The 21,146-nt window shown below is 36.9% G+C and overlaps 1 protein-coding gene across 15 annotated transcripts in view; it reads right to left on the reverse strand.

Moving 5' to 3' along the window:
- NEK7 (NIMA related kinase 7) overlaps nt 1–21,146 on the reverse strand; it is a 158,453-nt gene that overhangs the window by 50,331 nt on the left and 86,976 nt on the right. For all 15 annotated transcript variants that reach the window (XM_038541971.1, XM_038541968.1, XM_038541958.1 and 12 more), the window contains 3 exons: nt 20,664–20,804; nt 6,946–7,008; nt 5,252–5,362 (listed from right to left, as the gene is read on the reverse strand). In XM_038541971.1, the coding sequence (XP_038397899.1) occupies nt 5,252–5,362; nt 6,946–7,008; nt 20,664–20,804 (315 nt within the window). The remainder of the gene's footprint in view (nt 1–5,251; nt 5,363–6,945; nt 7,009–20,663; nt 20,805–21,146) is intronic.

Consider the following 21,146-nt stretch of genomic DNA (forward strand, 5'->3'; position numbering starts at 1 on the left):
AATATATTGTTGTGATGCACTATGATTTACAATATTACCCACCATAAAGAAATGCATCATTTTCTTACTATTCAAGTATCTACTACTGTCCTTTATGAAGCATTAAGTCACTGTCATGTTTCTTCAAAAAAGAAGTTCCTATGACTTTTTCCTCCCTAACGTAGCCTCTTTTATACAGAACAGCTTATAGCACAAATAGGAGTGTCTAGGAAAGAATTTTTGAGTTTCTTAGGGAAAAAAATTACCCTTCCTGCATCAGCTCAGAACACCATTTTCTCTCATGTCAGTATACTGGTAAATTATCTTAGCAACTCCCCATGAGACCAGAGTGAAAAGCATGAAACAACTACCCATATTCACCCAGGGCCCCTGAAACAGAGAAGGGCAACAGAGGTAAAAAGAATCAACTTGGAAGGGAGCGAGGGAGGGAGGAAGGAGATAATCACCTTTTATGAACTCAATGACCACAAATTTATTGAGTTACTACTATGAGCCAGGCACTGCCCCAGAAACTGAAGGTGTCTGCACCTTCTATAGCAGGTGTTTACTGAGCACCTACTCTGTGCAGAGCTCTGTCCTAAGCACTAGAGATATGTGAGGTCACAAAAGAAACTCAGATTCTTCCGTCTAAGATTCTGGATCACACAGTTTTAGTAGATCTTGACAAACATCTTTAATGTCAATTAGGAAACCCGAGAAGGATTTTAAAAAGAGGATTTTCTGTTTTTTCCCCCCACTCCTTCTTCACCTCACTTAAAGACTGATGGAGAAACAGATTTGAAAAATGGGTGCTGGGTGCTGGAAGATTAGTTTAAAAGCTCCTGCTCTCCAGGTAGGAGATGGTGATACTTCAGGGAGAGAAATGGAAACAGAGCTGGGGTAGAATGTATGGAAGTCATTTAAGAGAAAAATAAACTGAACTTGATGATAGACCAGAGTGGGAGGTAAAGGAGACAGAGGTGTCAAAGAAGAGTCCTGGGCTCCGGCATGTATGACTCGGCAGACTGGTGCCAAACTTTGAGTTAGGAAACGTGGGAGGAGGGCAGTCTGTGGGGAAGATCATGAATTTCTTTACAGAGGTGTTGAGCTAACATGAATTCAGAATTAAAAGACTGCTCTAGATGGAAGATAAAAAGTTAGAAAACAAGCACACAGAAAGGAACTGAATCCATGGGCAGGAAGGACATCAACTATGAAGTGAGTATAAAGGAAAAAGGAAAGGTTTTTTTCAAAGCCAGGACTGAAACTTTTGAAACTCTATCATGAAGAGCCAAGAGGAGAGAATGATCCAGTTAAGAAGAATCAGAGCATCCAAAAGGCAGGAAGGAAACCACGGCACTGGGGGATTCAACGAGCCAGAGGAGGAGAATTCCAAGGAGGGTAAGACAAGCAGCTGAGACATTAGGTAGAAGGAGCACTGGATGAAGTCCGCTGGACTTAATGTCAGAGGTCATTCAAGAGCCATTTCTTGGGGGGTTGGAAACAGGGTCAGGAGTGAGTGTCTGTGAGAGAAAAACAACCAGAACAGTATGAAGGAAATGGCAGGTGGAGGTGGGGGGTGTTGGACTTAGGTCAGGACGGTCTTCTTTCATCATCCTACTTAAAATAGCAACACCCCTCTCTCCTCATTATCCTTCTTTATCATAAAAGACATACATAAATCTAACCAGATATGAAAGTACTCTACTCATGTGAAACTTCATAGTCAAAATTTCTGTTATGGCCATTATGCTGAGACTATCTAAGATCTACAGGTTTGGCAATGTAACTTTCAACCTCCGAGAGGATCTGGGAAATTGGACCCAGACTCTCTCATATCTTGGTGAGGAAGATGAATGGTACCTACAATAAAAGATAGGATCATTTTTTTTAAGATGATTTCTTTATTATTTATTTGAGAGAGCACGTGCATGTGAGCAGGAGGCAGAGGGAGAAGGAGAAGCCGACTCCATGCTGAGCAGGGAACCCAACCCGGGGGCTCTATCCCAGGACCCTGAGACCGTGATCTAAGCTGAAGGCAGACACTAAACTGAATGAGCCACCCAGGGGCCCCAAAGGATAGGATCATTAAAGGCTTATACAATAATGTCTACAAGACGGGAAGGAAGAATGATATTACCAATTCTCTAAAGAACTACTGCAGTTCTATTGAAGTACAATAAATTGTTCTATAAACATGCAACTTATTTTAAGCAATCATTTGATATCTTTTATTTTTTTTAAAGTCTCCTAAGTAAGCTTTTACACGATAGATACCTTCAAATTTTAGCCAGAAGCCCCAAGGATACTTTAAGAGTATAGTTAGCAAGTCTCTAACAGTGTGTTACCATTCGTTACTAAACACAAAGATCTGAATAGATCTTACTATATCTGCTGGGTCAGGTGATTAAAAAATTCATTGAAAACGTCAACTGATGGCCAGAGCCATTTAAATACGGGAGGTGAGTTCATCACCACAATAAATATAAAAACACACTGACAAATTTTGTTCTCCTTTATTGGCCTAAGAGATCTGAATCTGCTAAAGATGCAGACCACAGGGCTTCTTCTGTAAGGCACTGTGATCTTGCCCTAGTTTTCTCAAGAGTACTCTTCCAGGGTAAACCCATGGGCTCCGGCATGCCTTGGCAACGGGCCAGGGACAGCAATCTGAAAGTGTGGAGAAATAGTAGCAAAGAAAGCAAGCTAGACCAGAAAAGAGCAAAACCTCTAGACGACAATCAAAACTCTAAATCAATTATCTCTCAATCAGGGGCAGGACTCAATAACTGAAATTGTTTATTTTTTATCTACCTTCAGCTCAATGAAGATTTGCCTCTTTGCTTCCTACTGTAAGTATTTAAATAACTTGCGCTTAAAGTTTAAGCCAAGAATTGTAAATTAGCTATCTCTCTTACGAGGACTATCTACATTTGCTTTTATATGTCTCATCTTGATAGCGGTTTTAAAAATTTTGCACTTGTGTTTGCAAGTCTTTTTAAAATTAAAATCACTTTTTTTAAATTGTTCATTAATTTGCAAAGACAGTTTGTACTAGTGGTGGGAAGTCCCTAAAACAGAAAATCAGATAACCGATTAGAAGTGAGTCACTCTCACCATGGGACTTTAAACAGTCAGCTCAAAAAAAAAAAAAAAAAAAAAAAACAGCTCGATAGCATTCTGTGATAAAAATAAAAATATTACCTCTCTGTTGTGTAGTATTTTTATATTTTACAAAGCAATCTCAAAACTGCCTCCATCTTATGGATGAGGCAACTAAGCCTACGAGAAGTTAAGTGGCTGACACTGCACTCATCACACCGGCGAGCAGGGTTCCCAGCTACTGCTAGAGAACCTGTGAGCTCCTGGATCAGAGAATTTGTCAAGGCTTTGTGATGGAAGGCAAATTGTGTATGCATCGACATCTTTCTGGGGAGAAGGTCAAGGGTTTTCTTCTGATTTTTCAAAGGAGTTCTGTGATATAAAAATCTTTCAGGGCCACTAAAGGAAAACAAACACATGAAATTTTGTATCAGATAAACCCTAATTTCAAATATCAGTTCTTCTGTTTACTAGTAATGATGACTATCTTCTCCAAGTGTCAGATCGACGCCCAGAATCCTTTTGAACAAACAGCAAATACGGTAATATATATAAAGCATCTAACATTGTTTTTAAGAATGCCTTACAATAACTCCATGTAGCAGAGATTACAGTTGTGTTCCATTGTCTGTTGAGAGACTGGATATACAGACAATGCCCAGATCATAGAAAAACAGAACTCTGAACCACAGCCTTCAGCAACCCGACCAGAAAGCCAACCTTTAATCCATCACAAACAACCAAGGACGCCAGCCTGCTATGTCAGGTGTGCAGGAAGCCAGATTGCTGTCTCCAGTGACAATGCAGGAAGCTAAATAATAACTCTATAACAATCAGCCCCAAGTCCAAGTGCCCAGGACTTGATTAATAACTGACAGCTTCCCTAATTTTTGTCCCTGTACCTGCAGATGAGATGCCTCACTTTTAAGCACCTCATGTAAAGCTTCTGTATGACAACAGCCTCTAAACAGGTCATACCTAAAGGTTTATTTTTCCCATTATAAAGATTTTCTATTTCTCTGCCTGCCTGTGAATCTCTGTCAAAGCATTAATGACAATGGTCGACTCCCTTGATACAGCAAGCTCTGAATAAATAGTCTTGCTTTTCTCATTTGGTTTGTCTTCACCGATTTCCACCTTGCTCAACAGGTCTTCCTGGTAAAGTTTAGCTTTAGTAATTAAAGTTTAGCACATGATCAGCCAAAAGAAGGCTATATATGCCAGCCTCCCTTGCAGCTACACATGTTCATAAGACTAAATTCTGGCCAAAGGGATGAAGCTAAAAATGTGTGGCAGTATTCAGTAACATGCCTCAAGGTACAGCCAGCAAGTACTCTGTGTCCCTACATGCCTAGGAAAGGTGACTCGATCAGTTGCAAATAGGCTTGGTTTCTGAGAATTTGATAGATCAGAGCTGCCATAACAGCCCCAGAATTTTATGTAACAGAGAAATATAACTGATAACAATAGTAATACAGCAGCAGCTTCCATTTGAATAGCCTTAGCATGTGTGAGACACAGTTCTCATGTCTGAATAAATGTCAATTAATTATTTACAACAATTCTATGAAGTAGAATTGTAGAATTTTCATTATTTTGTTTTTGAAAAACTGTGGTACACAGAAGTAACTTCCCTAAGGACAAGCAGTTTTTAGAACACTGAAATTTGGGGATTTCTGTAACTTGTAGCTGAACTTAAACCCAATGAATATGCTCTTGGAAAAGACAAACTTTTAAGTGGTTGAGTTAGGGTTTGATGTGCAAGGTCTGAATGAAAAGTCCACTTTATTCTTTGATGAATCCCTTGTAGGAACAGATTAGGATTCACTAGATTGTCTTTCTGTCCCCCTCTGCCTGATGTCCAAAGATACAAGATCAAGGGTGGTCTGCTCAAAAAAATCAAGTTGTGAAATTTTAACTTCAGCTTACAGAAGACAAATCTGTTGGTCTACTTCCAAGCTGATTTCAGAGTGCTCACACTTCTTAGTTCAGTATCACCAGGTAAACCAGGTTCATAATCACTACTATTTTATCATTCGTTACACATTTACCACATGTTAAAGTATTGAACTGAGGTCTTTAAAGTTTCTGATATATCTGTATCTTTAAAGAGCAATTCTATCAGAAAAAATAAATACTTAGTTTAAAAAACAAACAAACAATGCCTTACCTTTATCATTCTGGATAGATCACCAGCATCAGCTAATTCCAAAACTATGTTAAGTTCATTATCTTCAATGAATGATGCATAATATTTAATTACATTTGGATGGTTGAGTTGCTGATGGAAAAAAGACACACACACACAAAACGGGTACCAGAAAGTTTTCTTACTGTAAATTCTCAAGAATCACTTATAGTTTCTTAAGAATAAACTTAGTTACTGCTTTGTACTTTTAAATTATAGAAATCTTAACATGACAGTGTATTTTCTTTAGTGAATTTTGAAACAAATATTGTAATTATTGAAAATATTAGATATCAATTGATTTTATTTTAATATTTTATTAGAAATAAATTATGACCTTAAAATTTTTTAAAGTATGTGCTATATCCAATAAATATATAAATAGAAACAAATGGCAGAAATACAGCATCAACTGCTAAAAATCGTATCTTTCAAAATGGGCACTGTCATTAATGGCACTCAATGGTAAATAAAGTATTCCTTTTCACTCTTATTTTGAAGTTGGCTCTATCCTCATGTAACTGCAGCCAGTGATTTAAAACAAAATAAAAGGACATCTACTATACTCTATAGGTTTTACATCAATTAATATAAATATACAGAGTTTAAGTTTACCTATAGTTTGATTTGTTAAATGATCCTAAGAAAAATTTCACCTTATAGAATATATGCATCAGTCTATACATATTGATAATCCTTTTATATGATTTGTTTTCTGTTCAATCTTTAAGCAAGTTAACATAAGACAAATAGTTTCTCAAAGAAAACTATTCAAGAATTCTCCCAGAAAAAAAAAAAAAAAAAAAAAAGAATTCTCCCAGAGTGTATATATATGATTTTCTTCCTTCTACTTACAGGTTATTCCTCCACATCTTCTATGACAATATATTTTATTTCTCTAATAACAATTTATATATATATATATATATTTAAAACTGTTACTTCATGGCCCAGGAAATAACTACAACTAACAAAACAGATGGAAAGCATGGTTCATTTTGATCTGACTCTTATCTTCTTTGATAAACTGGATTCATTTTAGGCACAAACAAAAATGTATGGCATAAAAAACATCCAAGTCTTATCTAACAGTTAAAAATATAACGTAAGCTACAGCATTCCTCAAAGGAAATTTTACTAGAATAAAAGCCATGCAGATAACTGAAATTTCAATCATATCCTTTGAGTGGATGAGAAACTGAAAAGCTAATTCTGACATACTCTTTACATCATCCTTTCTAAGGATGGAAAAAAGATACAGAAATATTATATAAAGCTTGTGCCCATTTGGATCAGTTCATATTCTCAATATATTACATCTTGAGATAATACTGATAGCATTTATGTTATTTAGCCTTTAGAATATGTCTAATTGGGACAGTCAAGAAAAAAATTCTTTAATGTTTTATGCCCATTTTCTCTATTTCCTAGTTTCAAATGGCAGGGGGGAAAGGGGAGCTAATCTTACCTAATGTTCAGATTAAATTATTTTACAATGAATCCAAAAAATAACCACATTCTTCCATATACTGAGACACAAATTTATATAATGTTACTGAAAACCGGTGTGGCATAAATTTTAAAAATCTTTTTGCTTGTAAGTGTAATATTTTCATAAAGCACTTTAATTAACATGCTCATCTATGTTCAAAATAGTCAACAATGTGTTTATTTACCTTAAGGAGATCGATTTCTTTGATACAATCAGCACGTGCTTTGGCATCCATTAAATCAAATATCTAGAAAGAGAATCCAGAATTATTTAATAAAACAATAATCTGTGGTTTAAGACACCATGTAAATAAATGCATTATAATACTTTACATGTAGTTATATACATGCTAAGAAATTTTCTTCCCAATTAGCTTTCTAGGAGCTCTGAAGGTCTTTTATCTCCTGTTCCTTCCAAAGGCAGTGAGTAATAAAATAAGAAAAGAGAACTGTTAGATATTTCAAGTCTTCGGTTCAAATGAAAGAGAATGGATGTTGTGATAATACAATAAAATAATAGCTAATATATATGAGACAATTAATATGTGCTGAACACACTGCACTAACTACCTCATTTAATTGTCATTTAATCCTTAGGAAGACAACAATGTTAGTATTCCCGTTTCACAGATGAGGAAAAAGCTTAAGAAACAGACAAAAGTTCACACAGCTAATTAATGGAGTTGCCTGGATTCACTCTCAGAGTTACCCAACTCTAACCCAAGCTCTGAATCATTATCTACACAATCAATATCTAAAAGATCTAAATGCACGGGATAGCACTCCAAGGAGATAAAAAATGGTTCTTTTCTTTGGAGAGAGGTATGACAAAGCCTTACCCTTTTTAAGGATAAAGCACAGACATATATACAACACATAAACATATACAGTCTTATCTGTGGAATTAAAATTTCATAAGGGAGAGGAAGTAATTAGGAAAAACCATCTGAAAAGGCTCCTTGAGTGTGATAATGAAAAAAAGGTTGAGAAATATCGGTCTGATGTGAAAAACATAAAAATAATGTAATCAAAGGGATATTTAGGATTCTCTGGTAACCAAGAACTCTGAATGTTCTAAGTAAATGGAAAATAAACAATAAATTTAAAAAACCAATATACCAAATATTGTAGAAAATATCTGGATAAGTTAGTACTATGAGCTGATGAAAACCCTACTGACATAACAAAACAACTTCAATGACATTTAGAGTCATCAACTTGACCAAGTCTTCCTGATTCAGACAGCCGGTATGTTCCAGGAGAAGTAGGTGCGTAATTCAAAAGGAGCAGCACAATCCAAGGCTTTGTGACTTGAGAAGTTATTGAACATCTACTATCTACCATGTAATCTCTCTTTACATACATATGTTGCCATCATCTTCACCATGTTTTTATAAAGTAGGTAGCACTGACTCCAATTTAGAATGAGGACTCAGGTTCAGAGAGATTAAATATATGTTTAGCGTCATAAAATCAGTGACAGAACAAGAACTTGAATCCAGATCATTCCAGCTCCAGAGTCTGCATTTTCTTCAATGCCTCAGGCTGTTGTGAAGTCTAACACATATACAACTAGCTAATAAGTACTAAAATATATGTATGTGCAGAGAGTAATATGAGAAATCTAAAGAAGAAATCTCCATGTGAAGAGTGGTAATATTAAAACACATGGGTAATATTAAAGCCGAATGTTGAAAAAATTTTAAGATCCTGCTTCCCAGAAATAACAGATACTAAGGCATAAGATTACATAAGGAAATATAGAATATGCAGGTACAATTACAACTTGTAATACACAACTTTTACTCAATAACATTCTTAATATCTAAACACAGGCATATTTCTTTCTGATCTTCCCCTTCCTAAAAAAAATTAAGAAGTATAAATAAAAATTTTAAGCAAAAAACAAAAAACAAACAAACAAAAAAAACCAACTCACTTTCTTAAAGGATCTTAGCTTTTGCTCCTTTCCTTCTTGTATAAATTTTTGTGTGTGTTGGAGAATGAAAGTAGCAGTCATATGCAATATGACTATACACATTTTCACCTAACACCACAGCAAATACTTCTATTTCTAGGCAGCCTTCAACTTTATTAATTTTCTAATGAAAATTTTGAGTATTGCTTATGTTTTTCAAGTGTTAATGTATAATAGATAACAGCAAATTAATATCTGAAAAAATAAAAAAATTCTATACTATTTAATGTGTTTTATTTTTATTTAAAAAGATTTTATTCATTTACTCATGAGAGACATAGAGAGAGAGGCAGAGACACAGGCAGAGGGAGAAGCAGGCTCCCTGTTCGATCCCGGGACCCCGGGGTCATGACCTGAGCCAAAGGCAGATGCTCAACTACTGAGCCATCCAGGAGTCCCTATTTAATGGGCTTTTTAAAAAAAGATTTATTTGAGAGAGAGTGTACGTGGGTATATGTGAGAGGGGGTAGGGGCAGAAGGAGAGAGAATCTCAAGCAGACTCCCAGCTGAGATGCAGGGCTTGATCCCAAGACCTTGAGATCATGACCTGAGGCAAAACTAAAAGACAATGAATAGACTAAGCCACCCAGGTGCCCCTCCCTTTAATGGTTTACAAAGAGAGGGAGATAAACTAGATGGCATCAAATTTCCTCCCACTTCATTCAAACAACAGAAAAGGAAATGTGTGTGCTAGTAACGTGTATCAGAGAGTGTGGCTTCACTTTTCTCCATTAGCAGTAAATCTAACCAGGCTGACCACAGTCAATTCATACTACTATGACTTCAGATGGAGTGGAATGGTAAGGAATGAAATGAAATGAACAAAGAAAGGACAGGGATCCCTGGGTGGCGCAGCGGTTTAGCGCCTGCCTTTGGCCCAGGGCGCGATCCTGGAGAACCGGGATCGAATCCCACATCGGGCTCCCGGTGCATGGAGCCTGCTTCTCCCTCTGCCTATGTCTCTGCCTCTCTCTCTCTCTGTGACTATCATAAATAAATAAAAATTAAAAAAAAAAAAGAAAAAGAAAAAAGAAAGGACAAATCACCATCACAAAAATTACATAAAATATCTACTAAGAAATTTTTTGTAAACATCGAACCCTCATAGATATCAAACTTTGGTAAAATGAGATTATATTAGCTATAAATGGATACTAATAGGAGGAGAAAAAAAAATGAACTACCAGCATTAAAGCACAAAGAGAGGGATGCCTGGGTGGCTCAGGGGCTCACGTCCTCAGGTCATGATCATGAATCCTGGGATCAAGTCCCGCATCAGGCTCCCCATAGGGAGCCTGCTTCTCTCTCTGCCTGTTGTCTCTGCCTCTCTCTTTGTATCTCTCATGAATAAATAAATAAAATCTTAAAAAAAAAAAAAAAAAGCAAGCACAAACAGTATAACGCTACTTACTGAAGGAAAAATTTTCATATAAACATAATCCTTTTCAAGAGCATCATAGTTCTATTCTACAGGTAGACAATTAACATAAATAACTTGTTCATAAAAAAAAAAAAAAAAAAAAAAAAAAAAATAACTTGTTCATGTTGTTGCTTTCTTTTATTCACAAAACCATGCTGTCAATTGTCATCAGATTTTATTATAGATATAAATAAGAAAACGAGCTTGCAGTCCTTCAAATGCAAGCTGTCAGATGCAGATTGCAGATGCGTACACAGAACACAAACACACAATCTAATAAGCGCTACTTGTACAAAGTGATGTGAGAACCTCAAGGAAGTGGAGTATGGCTGGCAGGGATTAGCTGGGCAGGACTCATATATGCAGGAAAGCATAATTCACTTCAGCAAGATCCCTTATAGAAATAAGTAAAATCAAAAGTTTATTACTATAAAGAAAAAAGCTTTACACCTAGCAATTACATAGAGAAAAGCCATTCATTCCCCAAATTGCCAAATGAGGCTCAAAAATTTGGTGTTACTAATGTAACATGTTAAATAATACTATATATTAATGTAGACAAAATTTTGAGCTTGACATTAGTTACAGTTATGAAATACACACACACAATATTTATGCCTAAAAATCAAAATGGCAAGAGAAAAAACAGATTACCTCCAAATCATGAATGCTAATGCTATGCTCAGGACCTACTAGTCACAATGGACTTGAGATAATTCAAAGAAATGCAGGGAAGAACAAAATTTTAAATGTCTTTGACCTTGAAGAAATTCCTGAAAATGTTTTTTAAGAAGAAAGGGAAAGGAAATTCTGGTGCTAGTTATTAAAATGAAGAAAATTACAAACTTGGAGGCATGTATAAATTTAATCTCCCAATAATCAATGTCTCTATGATAGGAAAAATATTTAAAAGCAAACACTAGTGAATGAGATGAGAAAAAGATGAGTACAGGAGCTTTAGGAAACCCTAACCAGACACAAGATACTAAGGTAGAAGTGTGCTTCATAGAAACTGAATTTCTAATTCAACTTACAATTAAATAATTTAATATTACAAATTAATTTTTATTTTTAAGTGAATTCTTAGTAATATCAAAGTCTCCCCTCAGTCACTGAGAGATAAGTGTTCCTGGCACATTTGAGGCAAAACGAAATTCTGAACCAAATACATTTATAAATACGTTTAATTGGGAATTCAGCAGTATCTTATCTTTTTCTCTTAGCCAGGAAGTCCAGAGAAAAATAAAAGCTGGATCTTTAGATTAAATCACTCCCAGACATAGATTCAAGACTGTCTGATTTCATGAGCAAGAAAAAACAACATATAAGGGGAAAAAATCTGGATTTTGTGAAAATATTTTTCTTAGAATATTTACAAGCTTATCTTCAGACAGCATCTTTTTGAGCTCTACTAAAGATTCTTTGGGATTTTAAGCTATATACTTAGTAAGAGCAAAGTTAACAGCAATGTTTAGGCAAGTGTTAAGTTCTTGTTTAGGCAAGGCTAATAAGTTCTTGGTACTTTCTGAATCACTTTAAAAGTTTGTTTTGTCATCTAAATTTTGCCAAAATTTACTCATGACCAATCAAAGTAAAAAGGGTATCTTTAAGAGGAAAATGAGGTCTTCTAGTAATTTAACATAAATATCCTTGAAAAGGCATTTGTCAATTTGTTAGAAGAAAAACATTTAAAACGTAGCAATGAAAGTACTTAAAAATATATATTAAAAAGTTTGAAAAACGTGGTATATCTCACTTTAAATAAACCTTATATAATGAAAATCTTACCCAGATTATCTCCTGGGCCTCACCAGCTTTACCAGAGCCTGAATAAATGAACTGAGCCACTTGTCCCTAAATTGAGTCCCTGTATTCTAAGTGACAAACCTCAGTTGTCCCTGGATTATGCCCTTCTTCATCCCAGTGTTCTTGCCTCTCTTGATCTGGTGCCCAAATGCTTCCATCCCTTTATTCCAACTGCCCGACGCCTGTACGGACCATCCTCTAACCGTGACTGGAGTGACAGGAGAGGAGGTCTAAGGAATATTTTTGCTATTAGCCTGCAAATTTCCGATTCTCCTACATGCTGACTGGTAGGCAGACTTTCCCTTACAGAACCTCTCTCTTTAATTTGAAGGGATAGAGGATGGTGGTGAGGGGAGGGTGGAAAATCCATAGCAGAAGGACTGTGACCTCTCTAGATATAAATCACAAATCACTGAACAAGTTAATCCTAAATAACTGAAGTCTCTACCACCAGCACTTCCCTGAGTAAATAAAGATGCACTCGAAAGGGTGGGGAGACAGAGCTGGAGTGGAGATGGGGGCACAACTTAAGCGAGGTGAGTGCAGGAAGAGTTCTACACAGACGCCAGAAACCTTTCTCCCTTTAGAACACCAAGCCCTGCGATTTAGCTTCTGTCCACCTTCCTCTCTTAACACAGCAACACATTTAAACTGCAAATTACAAGATAGTCCTCAATTTCTTTCTTGTGGATTCCTTACGGTCCTGGCAAATGATGGTATGGAACTAGGTATCAATGTGTGGCACTGATTATTCTTTGACTATTAAAAACACTTTTGTTTCCAAGGAAATGCCTTTTAATTCAACAGGCTAGAGGTGATCTGACTTCAAGTGCATCAGGAAGCCTTGCTCAACAGACTTCCTTAAAATTAAGAAAAAGAAAAAAAAGAAGAAGAAGAAGAAGAACAACAACTCTATCAAAGAAAATTCACTTTTGTTCAGATTTTATGAGAGCTTCAAGCTCAGCAGAGCTTAGTCAGGGCTTCTATAGATGAAGGCAGCACCCTATGGAGGTACATAGGGCTGTGAGTGAGAATGTGGCTAGAGTTGAAGTGAATGACTCAAAATTAAAACCATGAGAAATGATCCAAAAAGAGTAAGGAAAAGAGAATTGATTGAAGGGGATGGAAGAGAGAAGCCACTGAAGGGGACAGAAGAGGGACACCAGAGAGGGAGGAGAATCTAGAGTATGGAATCTCAGAAAGCACAAGAGGTAAGTTCTAAGACGCTGCAGGCAGATGTTGAAGCAACAGATTGTACAGAGATGTCAGTGAAAGTCAGATAATGCTATTACAGGCAGAGAAGGCAAGCTGATGTAGGCAAATGGGGCAACTGGTGAAAATGTCTCCAAGGAGACAGAAAGGAAAAATCCCACCCAAGCACAGGTAGGATTAAAAGAATCAGAACAGCTCTGTGATCCTGACAACACAATGGTCACAGAGACTGTTTCGGTCACAGGAGATGGTATTCTCGACTGATCATGAATGTATTCGAGTGGAGGCTGAGGCTTCAGGGTAGCAGTTCTTAACTTCCACCATGGATGTTATAATCACCTATCTGCTGACTTGAGGTTCTTCTTATCCTGTGGTTAACACAGATGCAAGTGGGAAATATCAGAGACTGCATGTCCAAGAAAACCACAGCAGCGACAAGAACTCCAAGACATACCCTGGACCCTTCTGTGCTATGGCACATGGAACAATGGTTACATGTGAAGAGAGAAATGAAGAAGTACACAGTGCAGATTAACCATGACTGGGGATTAGCAACACAGGGAGAGATTCTAAAGTAGAAGCATCTGCAAGAGCTGACAAAGGTCCAACAAAGTTAACAACTGAAATCAGACCTTATATAAGAGGTCTGGGGAATACAGCACAGTGCGTCCATGGTAATCAAGATGAGCCCAAGGAACAAGTTTTACTGCAAAGAAGAAATGGGAAAGAAGTGGGAATTTAATTAGGGAATTTTGAGAGTTTGAGGCAGAATCAGTACAGTGTAGGGTACGCCCTGATGATGGACTAAGAAAGCTGACTGAGGGCCATGGAGTGGAGGCGTGGTGAGAAACCATGAGGCCTGGTCTCAATAGAGTCAACACAGCACCCAGCAGTGGGCAGAGGAAAAATGAGAGCTAGGTGTTAAAAATATTAAAAAGAAAAAAAAGAAAAGAAAAAAGAGAAGAGAAGAGAAGACAAAAAGTACTTTAGATTACCAGAAAAGGGATAAAGATGGAAAAGAAAAATTTAATTGGATGACACTGGTTTCAAAGGTGGAGGAATGACAGGTGGTTGAATGTAGAATGCGGTCTGAAGCGGGAGGGAAAGTAAGCCCTAATGAAGAGGATTCCACTGTGCCCCAAGTCAAGAAGGAGAAGCATGTGATACTGGAGAGGGTTGTGAGGAAAGAGCAAATGTCAGAGGAAAGGCAATATTCATTTAAAGAACAAGAACTATAGAACTATTTGTGGAAAAAAGGTCAAACGTACTACCTCGTAAAACCTGCCTCCTACGTGAAAGCTATCCTATGACTCTATTTGCTTTTATACATTCTTTTAGTTCTAATGTTTACAAAGTTTTAGAAATATCTTATTTTGTAATTTTTGTTTATATTGCCAATAATATTATTTATTTAACAGCTAAACATTTTTCAATTAATAATGTTTGGCCTTGTTATTGCTGTGTATGGAAGAGGGCAAATCCATGTTCTACACAACAGTCTGTGCAGCCTTTAAAAAATATACCACATTTTATCATCACCTGCTTAAGCTCCTCCAATGGAGCTTTTCATTACCCTTATAAAACATAGAACACATAAATAGTATATAGACCTCTCTTCATGGCCTACAAAAAAAAACCTCTCAAATTCTTTCCTGCCATGCTCTATAACCCCATGCTACTTCCCTTCCTCACTCCACTCATGAGGGTCACAACTATCTGTTTTTAATATATTCTAAGTCAATCCTATTGTCCAAGGCTGTTCTCTATGCCTGTAATCCTATTTCTGCTCTTCAGATGGCTGACTCCTTATCTTCCACTTGAGTTTAAATTCCACATCCTCAGAAACGTTTTTCCATCTAAAAAGCCCTCCTTCTGGGAGCCTGGGTGGCTCAGTGGTTGGGCGTCTGCCTTCGGCTCAGTCATGATCCCAGGGTCTTGGGATTGAGTCTCACATTGGGCTCCCCTGCTTCTCCCTCTGCCCCTCCTCCTGTTCATGCTCTCTTTGTCTCATGTTTGCTCGCTCTCTTGACTAAATAAATGTTTTAAAAATATTTTTAAAATAAGTAAATAAAAATAAAAAGCCTTCCTTCCCCCCACCTAATTTGTTTGTCCTATCACATGACAGTCATTTCCTTCTTAGCTATAATTATTTATAATTATATAAATGTTGAACTCAATTATTCTATCTCAGTGCTGAGTACAATGTCTGCCACAGTAAATAATAATTGAGCATATAAAAAATCTTCAACAGCATAAATAAAAAGTTACTTCAACTCTATTTATTCACTGGGTTTGGCCACTAGAAGACTTTTTACCACTTAAAATTTTTAAGAAAAACCCATACAACCAAAACCTACATGTTAGCATAATAACCCTAAGGCACCATAAAATGCTAAAGAAAAAAACAATGTGAAAAATCAAAAAAGGACAAAGGACTGAATTATTTCATGGATGTCCATTCCCTCATTTAAATATTTTAATGTTGATAATCTATTTATGCCCTGTGTCATAATTCATTGAAACTGTAAAATATTGTTAACTAAAATGCCCTATTCTCAAAAACTTCAATAAAACTAAAAATTTGCTCAATTTCTTATATGCCTAAGAAATGCCTAAGATAAAATTGCACATACGATAAATATAATTAAGGAGCTTTGGTTTTTAAGACAAAAGCCTGTGTCTCCTTAACAAGTAAAACAGCATCAATTACTAAATGCTTCCTATTTTTCATTTGTCCAAATAACTATTGGAAGGTTCAAACAAAATCTATAGAGATTATATAATGAAGCTGATAAAAGCTGCAGAATGAATTTAGTAACACAATGAACACTGAAAAAGAGACTACAGAGTTGTAGAGATTATGAACGTATTCTCATCTATACACTATGGAAGACACTCTCATTGCTCACAAATTTCTAAATGTATGCAATCCCAATTTCTAATACATGAAGACATATAGTTTCTACATTCTACAGAATGTAGAAACTAAAATCAACATATGTGGAAAAAAAGCAAGTTCCACTCAATACACTTTAAAAAGTTACTTCTCAACGATTGTTTTATTATCATAATCAACTGTAAGTAAAAGCAATAAACATCAAAGAATATTTGTCCCTTCAGGAAGCTGTTTTGAGATAACCCTTGTACCAAAAGGGTGAATTTGAACAAAGTGCATTATCACCTTACCTTTGTAAATACTACAGAAAAGTACCTCCCATTCTAAAAAAACGTCACTGACAATGGATGTCCCACGGGAAACCAGTGTTATCTGGACATATAACTTAAGAGTAAGCAAAGAGGACTAAGGATCAAAATAGTTCACCGCCTCTTAGAAAGTTAGGGTAACAAAGATCAAAGAACTGAGACACAATGAGACCCAAAATTCATACTCTAGTACCATGTCATAAGACTGGTAACATACAAATCAATAGAGATTAGGTGGACCAGATCAAAGTAATTCTTTGACGGTCTGCCAACACAAAGAGCTGAGCTTCTGAGACCCAGCTCACCTCCTCTGTGATGCCTTATCCCAATCTCCTCACCCATGTTCCTGGAGGCACTCTCATTACAGTGCCTATCTTGTGATTTTAGAGGTGTCTCTGTTGCACTTCTATTGGAATCCCCATGAGTCTCATTATTTGTCGATCTCAGTAATCCTGGAGTTTTCCATGCTGACCCCCGAACACAAGGTGATCAATATACTAACACTAGGTGGAATGAGTGAATGGGCAGGACAAAGGGACACATCAAAGAGGGGAAACAGGGAGAGATGGGAGCAACATCGGCACATGGAATTTCAAAAACGTCACATCAGTTAAGACACCATCTTAATTTTGGCAAACAAATCATGATGAGATGTGGGTACATTTTCCCAAAGACTGGTTCATTTTGCCATATACTGTAGGTTCTCAGATCTGTTTATGATTTCAAAGAAGTGATGTGCATTCAGAACACACACTCTTCTTTCCACACACAGGTAACAGGCAAACCTATATAAAAGTCACCAGACCTTAGGACACTGGTGCGTTTTGTTTTTTGTTTTTGTTTTGTTTTTTGTTTTTTTTTTAAGGTCTTGAAAAAATGAGGCTTGATATTGTGGGGCAAAGTAAGGAAATGCCTTGGAAACTAAGCCGAGGGGGGGAAAAAACCCCAACAAACTAAGCTGAGGAATCTGGATGGTAATTCTAACATGTCTCCTTAATGACATGGAAGCAGACAAATGACTCGTAAGAGCAGCACTTCACCCTATAAACTCAAGCAGTGTTGAGGAAAGATGCCAGAAGAGCTGGGGACAGTAATACAGCTCTTCAGACAAAGTAACAAGATGCATAAGGAAATCCAGTATTTCATTCTTTACGAATTTTTTTTAAGAGGAGCTAAGATTCTCCAGAAAGGAAGACAGTCTGGTTAACAATATTCTTAAACATCTTCTTTTTAAGCTACAGAGATTTTTTTTTTTAAAGCAAGAAGCGCAAAATTTATTGTTGAGCACACGAGTGTAATACATCGCAGAAATCAATAACACATCTGAAAGGCAAATACATTTCTCCTCATAAAGGTTTAAGACATCATTCCCTAATTAAATAAGCTATGAGCATCTTTACAACATCATTTCTCTCTTTTATAAAGAAGCTACGTTTAAAACTGGAAGATGCCACAATATTAATACCGTATAAAGCAGAGAACTGTATAATCCAAAAGGACAAACTAACTCCACATGGCAGGAGATGGCTGTCTGAGGTTTGTCATGGTGTAAAACGGGAGCAGTTGGAGGGGGCATCTAATATTGAATGGAAATATGATTGCCCAAATTAACTCAGGTCCTTTCAAATTTCCAATCAAAAAGAAGAAAAATACTGGACAGACTAGAGCCCAGCCTCTTCCCCTACACTCAGAATCAGTGGGAAGGTGGAGAAGGAAGCTGAGAAGCCTCCAGAGACCTCCAGATGATTTCTCAGTCCATCTTTGGCCTTCCCTACCTGTGGCAAATAGGCAGCTGTCCTCTTTCCAGTCCGTTCTGTGTGCTTGGTTTGTAATTTTACTTTTAAAAGAATGAACCTTGAAGATTATTATTCTACTTGAGTATCCATAGTGAATCCTTACTGTCCTATTCTTCAAATTCCTGTTCCTGGTTTCAGTGCTCTCCAGAATCTGGCCTCGCTCTGATAGCCTGGCCTATGTCCCGATTCCACCAACGGCTCAAACTGACATCTCCGTTCTGTAAACTCCTATTTAAATCAGGAATCCATGCCACAGGGCTTAACATTTAATCATTCTACGAAGACTCTTTTTCCACCGGAGTGCAGGAGTAATATGACTAGCTTCTTTTTTATTTCCCTCAGTGCCTAGAGATGCAAAGTAGAAATTCAATAATCCTTTTTTTTTTTTTTTTGGTTTTATTTATTTATTCATGAGAGACACAGAGGGAGAGGAAGAGACACAGGCAGAGGGAGAAGCAGGCTCCCTGCAGGGAGCCCGATGTGGGACTCGATCCCGGGACCCCAGGATCACACCCTGGGCCAAAGGCAGGCGATCAATTGCTGAGCCACCCAGGCATCCTAATAAACACATTTAAAAAATGGATCAGAGTTCTTCTCTAATGGAATAATCCTTCCAAAAGTCATCTGCTTCATAAACATTAATATCTGCATTCTATCTTTATTTAAGATTTTATTTTTATTTATTTATTCATGTGAGACACAGAGGGAGAGGAAGAGACACAGGCAGAGGGAGAAGCAGGATCCCTGCAGGGAGCCCGATGTGGGACTCGATCCTGGGACCAGGATCACGCCCTGCGCCCAAGGCAGATGCTCGACCACTGAGCCACCCAGGCACCCCTATATTATATTTTATTAAACTGTCAGTGTCATATTAAAAGAGAGAAGACTGCTACTCTTCTAGGCTGCCAGTGAAAAAAGTCAACCTGCCCAACTATGGGAAGTAGCTTGCTATTAACTTGCAGAACCAATCATGGGTATCCCCTGTGGCTCATCATTTCCATTCTTAGGCCCAGACAAAAGCGAAATGCTTGCATGTGTGTACCAAGAAAAACAGATAAGACTAGCACAGAAGTACTGCTTCCAATAGTAAACAACTTATAAACAATCCACATGGCAAGTATCACATAACAAGAGCAACTGAGTACGATACAGCAAGTGAAAAAGATAATGTACAGCCACATGCACCAACATGTGACAACACTGATAAAAAGCTCAAAAAATACAAAGCAAACAATCAATTCATTTAGAAATGTATACAGATGTAGGGAAAACTATCAAGAAAAGCAAAGGAATGTTAAACACAGAATGCCAGACATGGTTACCTCTGAGGGAAGGTAGTGGCCAGATACAGCTCAAAATTTTTTCTAATGTTTTTTTTTTCTTAAGCCAGGTCGCAGATATGAGGGCATTTCTATTATTTTTCATATCGTATATGCCACATAACATCTTTTATAAACACTTATTGTTTCCTCAAAAAAGGTAAGTGAAAGTTGTTCATCTCTGTGATGGCCTTTTGCAAGCACATCGATCCTCTAAGGAGTTACAAAAAGAAAATTGAGAAAACTCTGATCTCACAGGTCACTACAGAGAAAAGATGTGAGGGCTGCAGAGTTAAATAGGAAAGTCTGTGGGCAGACTACCTTATCTGAAAAATGGGAAGCAAAACTTTATGATGTCAAACAGACTCAGACAGAAAGACAAGTACTTTCTAGACCAGAGGGCAAGTGAAATTAGACTTCCTAGACTTGTTAGAGCAAAAGAAACTTTGAGGGCTCTGGTAGGTCCACTGAGGGGTAGCTCAGTGGCACTGGTACATAGGGTTAGGGGAGGACTGCGGAAGAGGATCTGGAACAAGATAAATGAATCTGAGTGGGGAGCGGAGGGGAAAGCCAGGACTGGAGAGCAAAGCTGATTCTAGAATGATACAAGATGGAAATTACAAACAGGTCATTGATCCTATAACTTAATCAATCTTCTTCATTCTTTTTTAAATCTTCCAATAAATAAAGTTAACTTCATTTTTCCTTCATTTATCGCCATTGTGGTTCTCCACATTAATACCCCAGCTTAACCTTGACTGCCACTTGCTAACTTTACACAATTCATTTTGTAAAATCTATTTTCCTATTGTGAGGCCTATGGCTGCAGCTGAGAGTTACACGTGCAGTCAGGAGCAACTGGTGAGAACTCAAATCCGCCTCTTACAATCTAGGGTTGTAAAAGCTTTTCTAGGAGCATTTTAGTTATTACTGAATCTAGGTGAACAAAACCAGCTAAATTTTTAAAGCCCAGAAGTAATATTAAAAATTAAAAATTAATTTCCACTGTGTACTACACTCAGTTCAAGCTTTTAAAGTATAATTTTTATTCCTTTCTAGCATTCTCACCTTAAGACTGTCATTACCCAGTCATTCAGACATACTCCCTTCTATTTATTATTCATATAGTATAATTTTACATTGATTTACATAATTAAAATCATCTTACCTGCACTTTTTTTAAAGCTACTGGTACTCCATCCAAGAGACAGGCTGCTCTATAAACTTCACTAAATTGCCCGCGACCGATTTTCTTTTCTATTCGAAAGTTGGCCAACGTATTATAGCCCATATCCGGTCGTAAGGCCTTCTGTAATTAAAAAAGTCAGAATAAGTTTTCAGTCACACAATATTCACATAATCATCAATTGTTTTCATATAAGTAGGTAATACCTGTGGTAAGCTTGCAGACATCTATTCATTCAACAAATATTTATTGAGTTATTCATGCTAGGCACTGATACAGTAGCAAAGTAAACAGATGGTAATCCCTACACTCAAAAGAAAAATCTGGCAGGGATGAAAAATAACAAACAGAGTAAACACGAAAAATACACAGTATGTGTGACAGGAAAGGCTAAAAAGAAAAAATAAATCAAGGAAGAAGGACATGAAATGTCAGGGGATGAGGAACATTTTGAAATTTTAGATA

The sequence above is a fragment of the Canis lupus genome, chromosome 7 (genome assembly GCF_011100685.1).
Source record: "Canis lupus familiaris isolate Mischka breed German Shepherd chromosome 7, alternate assembly UU_Cfam_GSD_1.0, whole genome shotgun sequence".
NCBI lineage: Eukaryota > Metazoa > Chordata > Mammalia > Carnivora > Canidae > Canis > Canis lupus.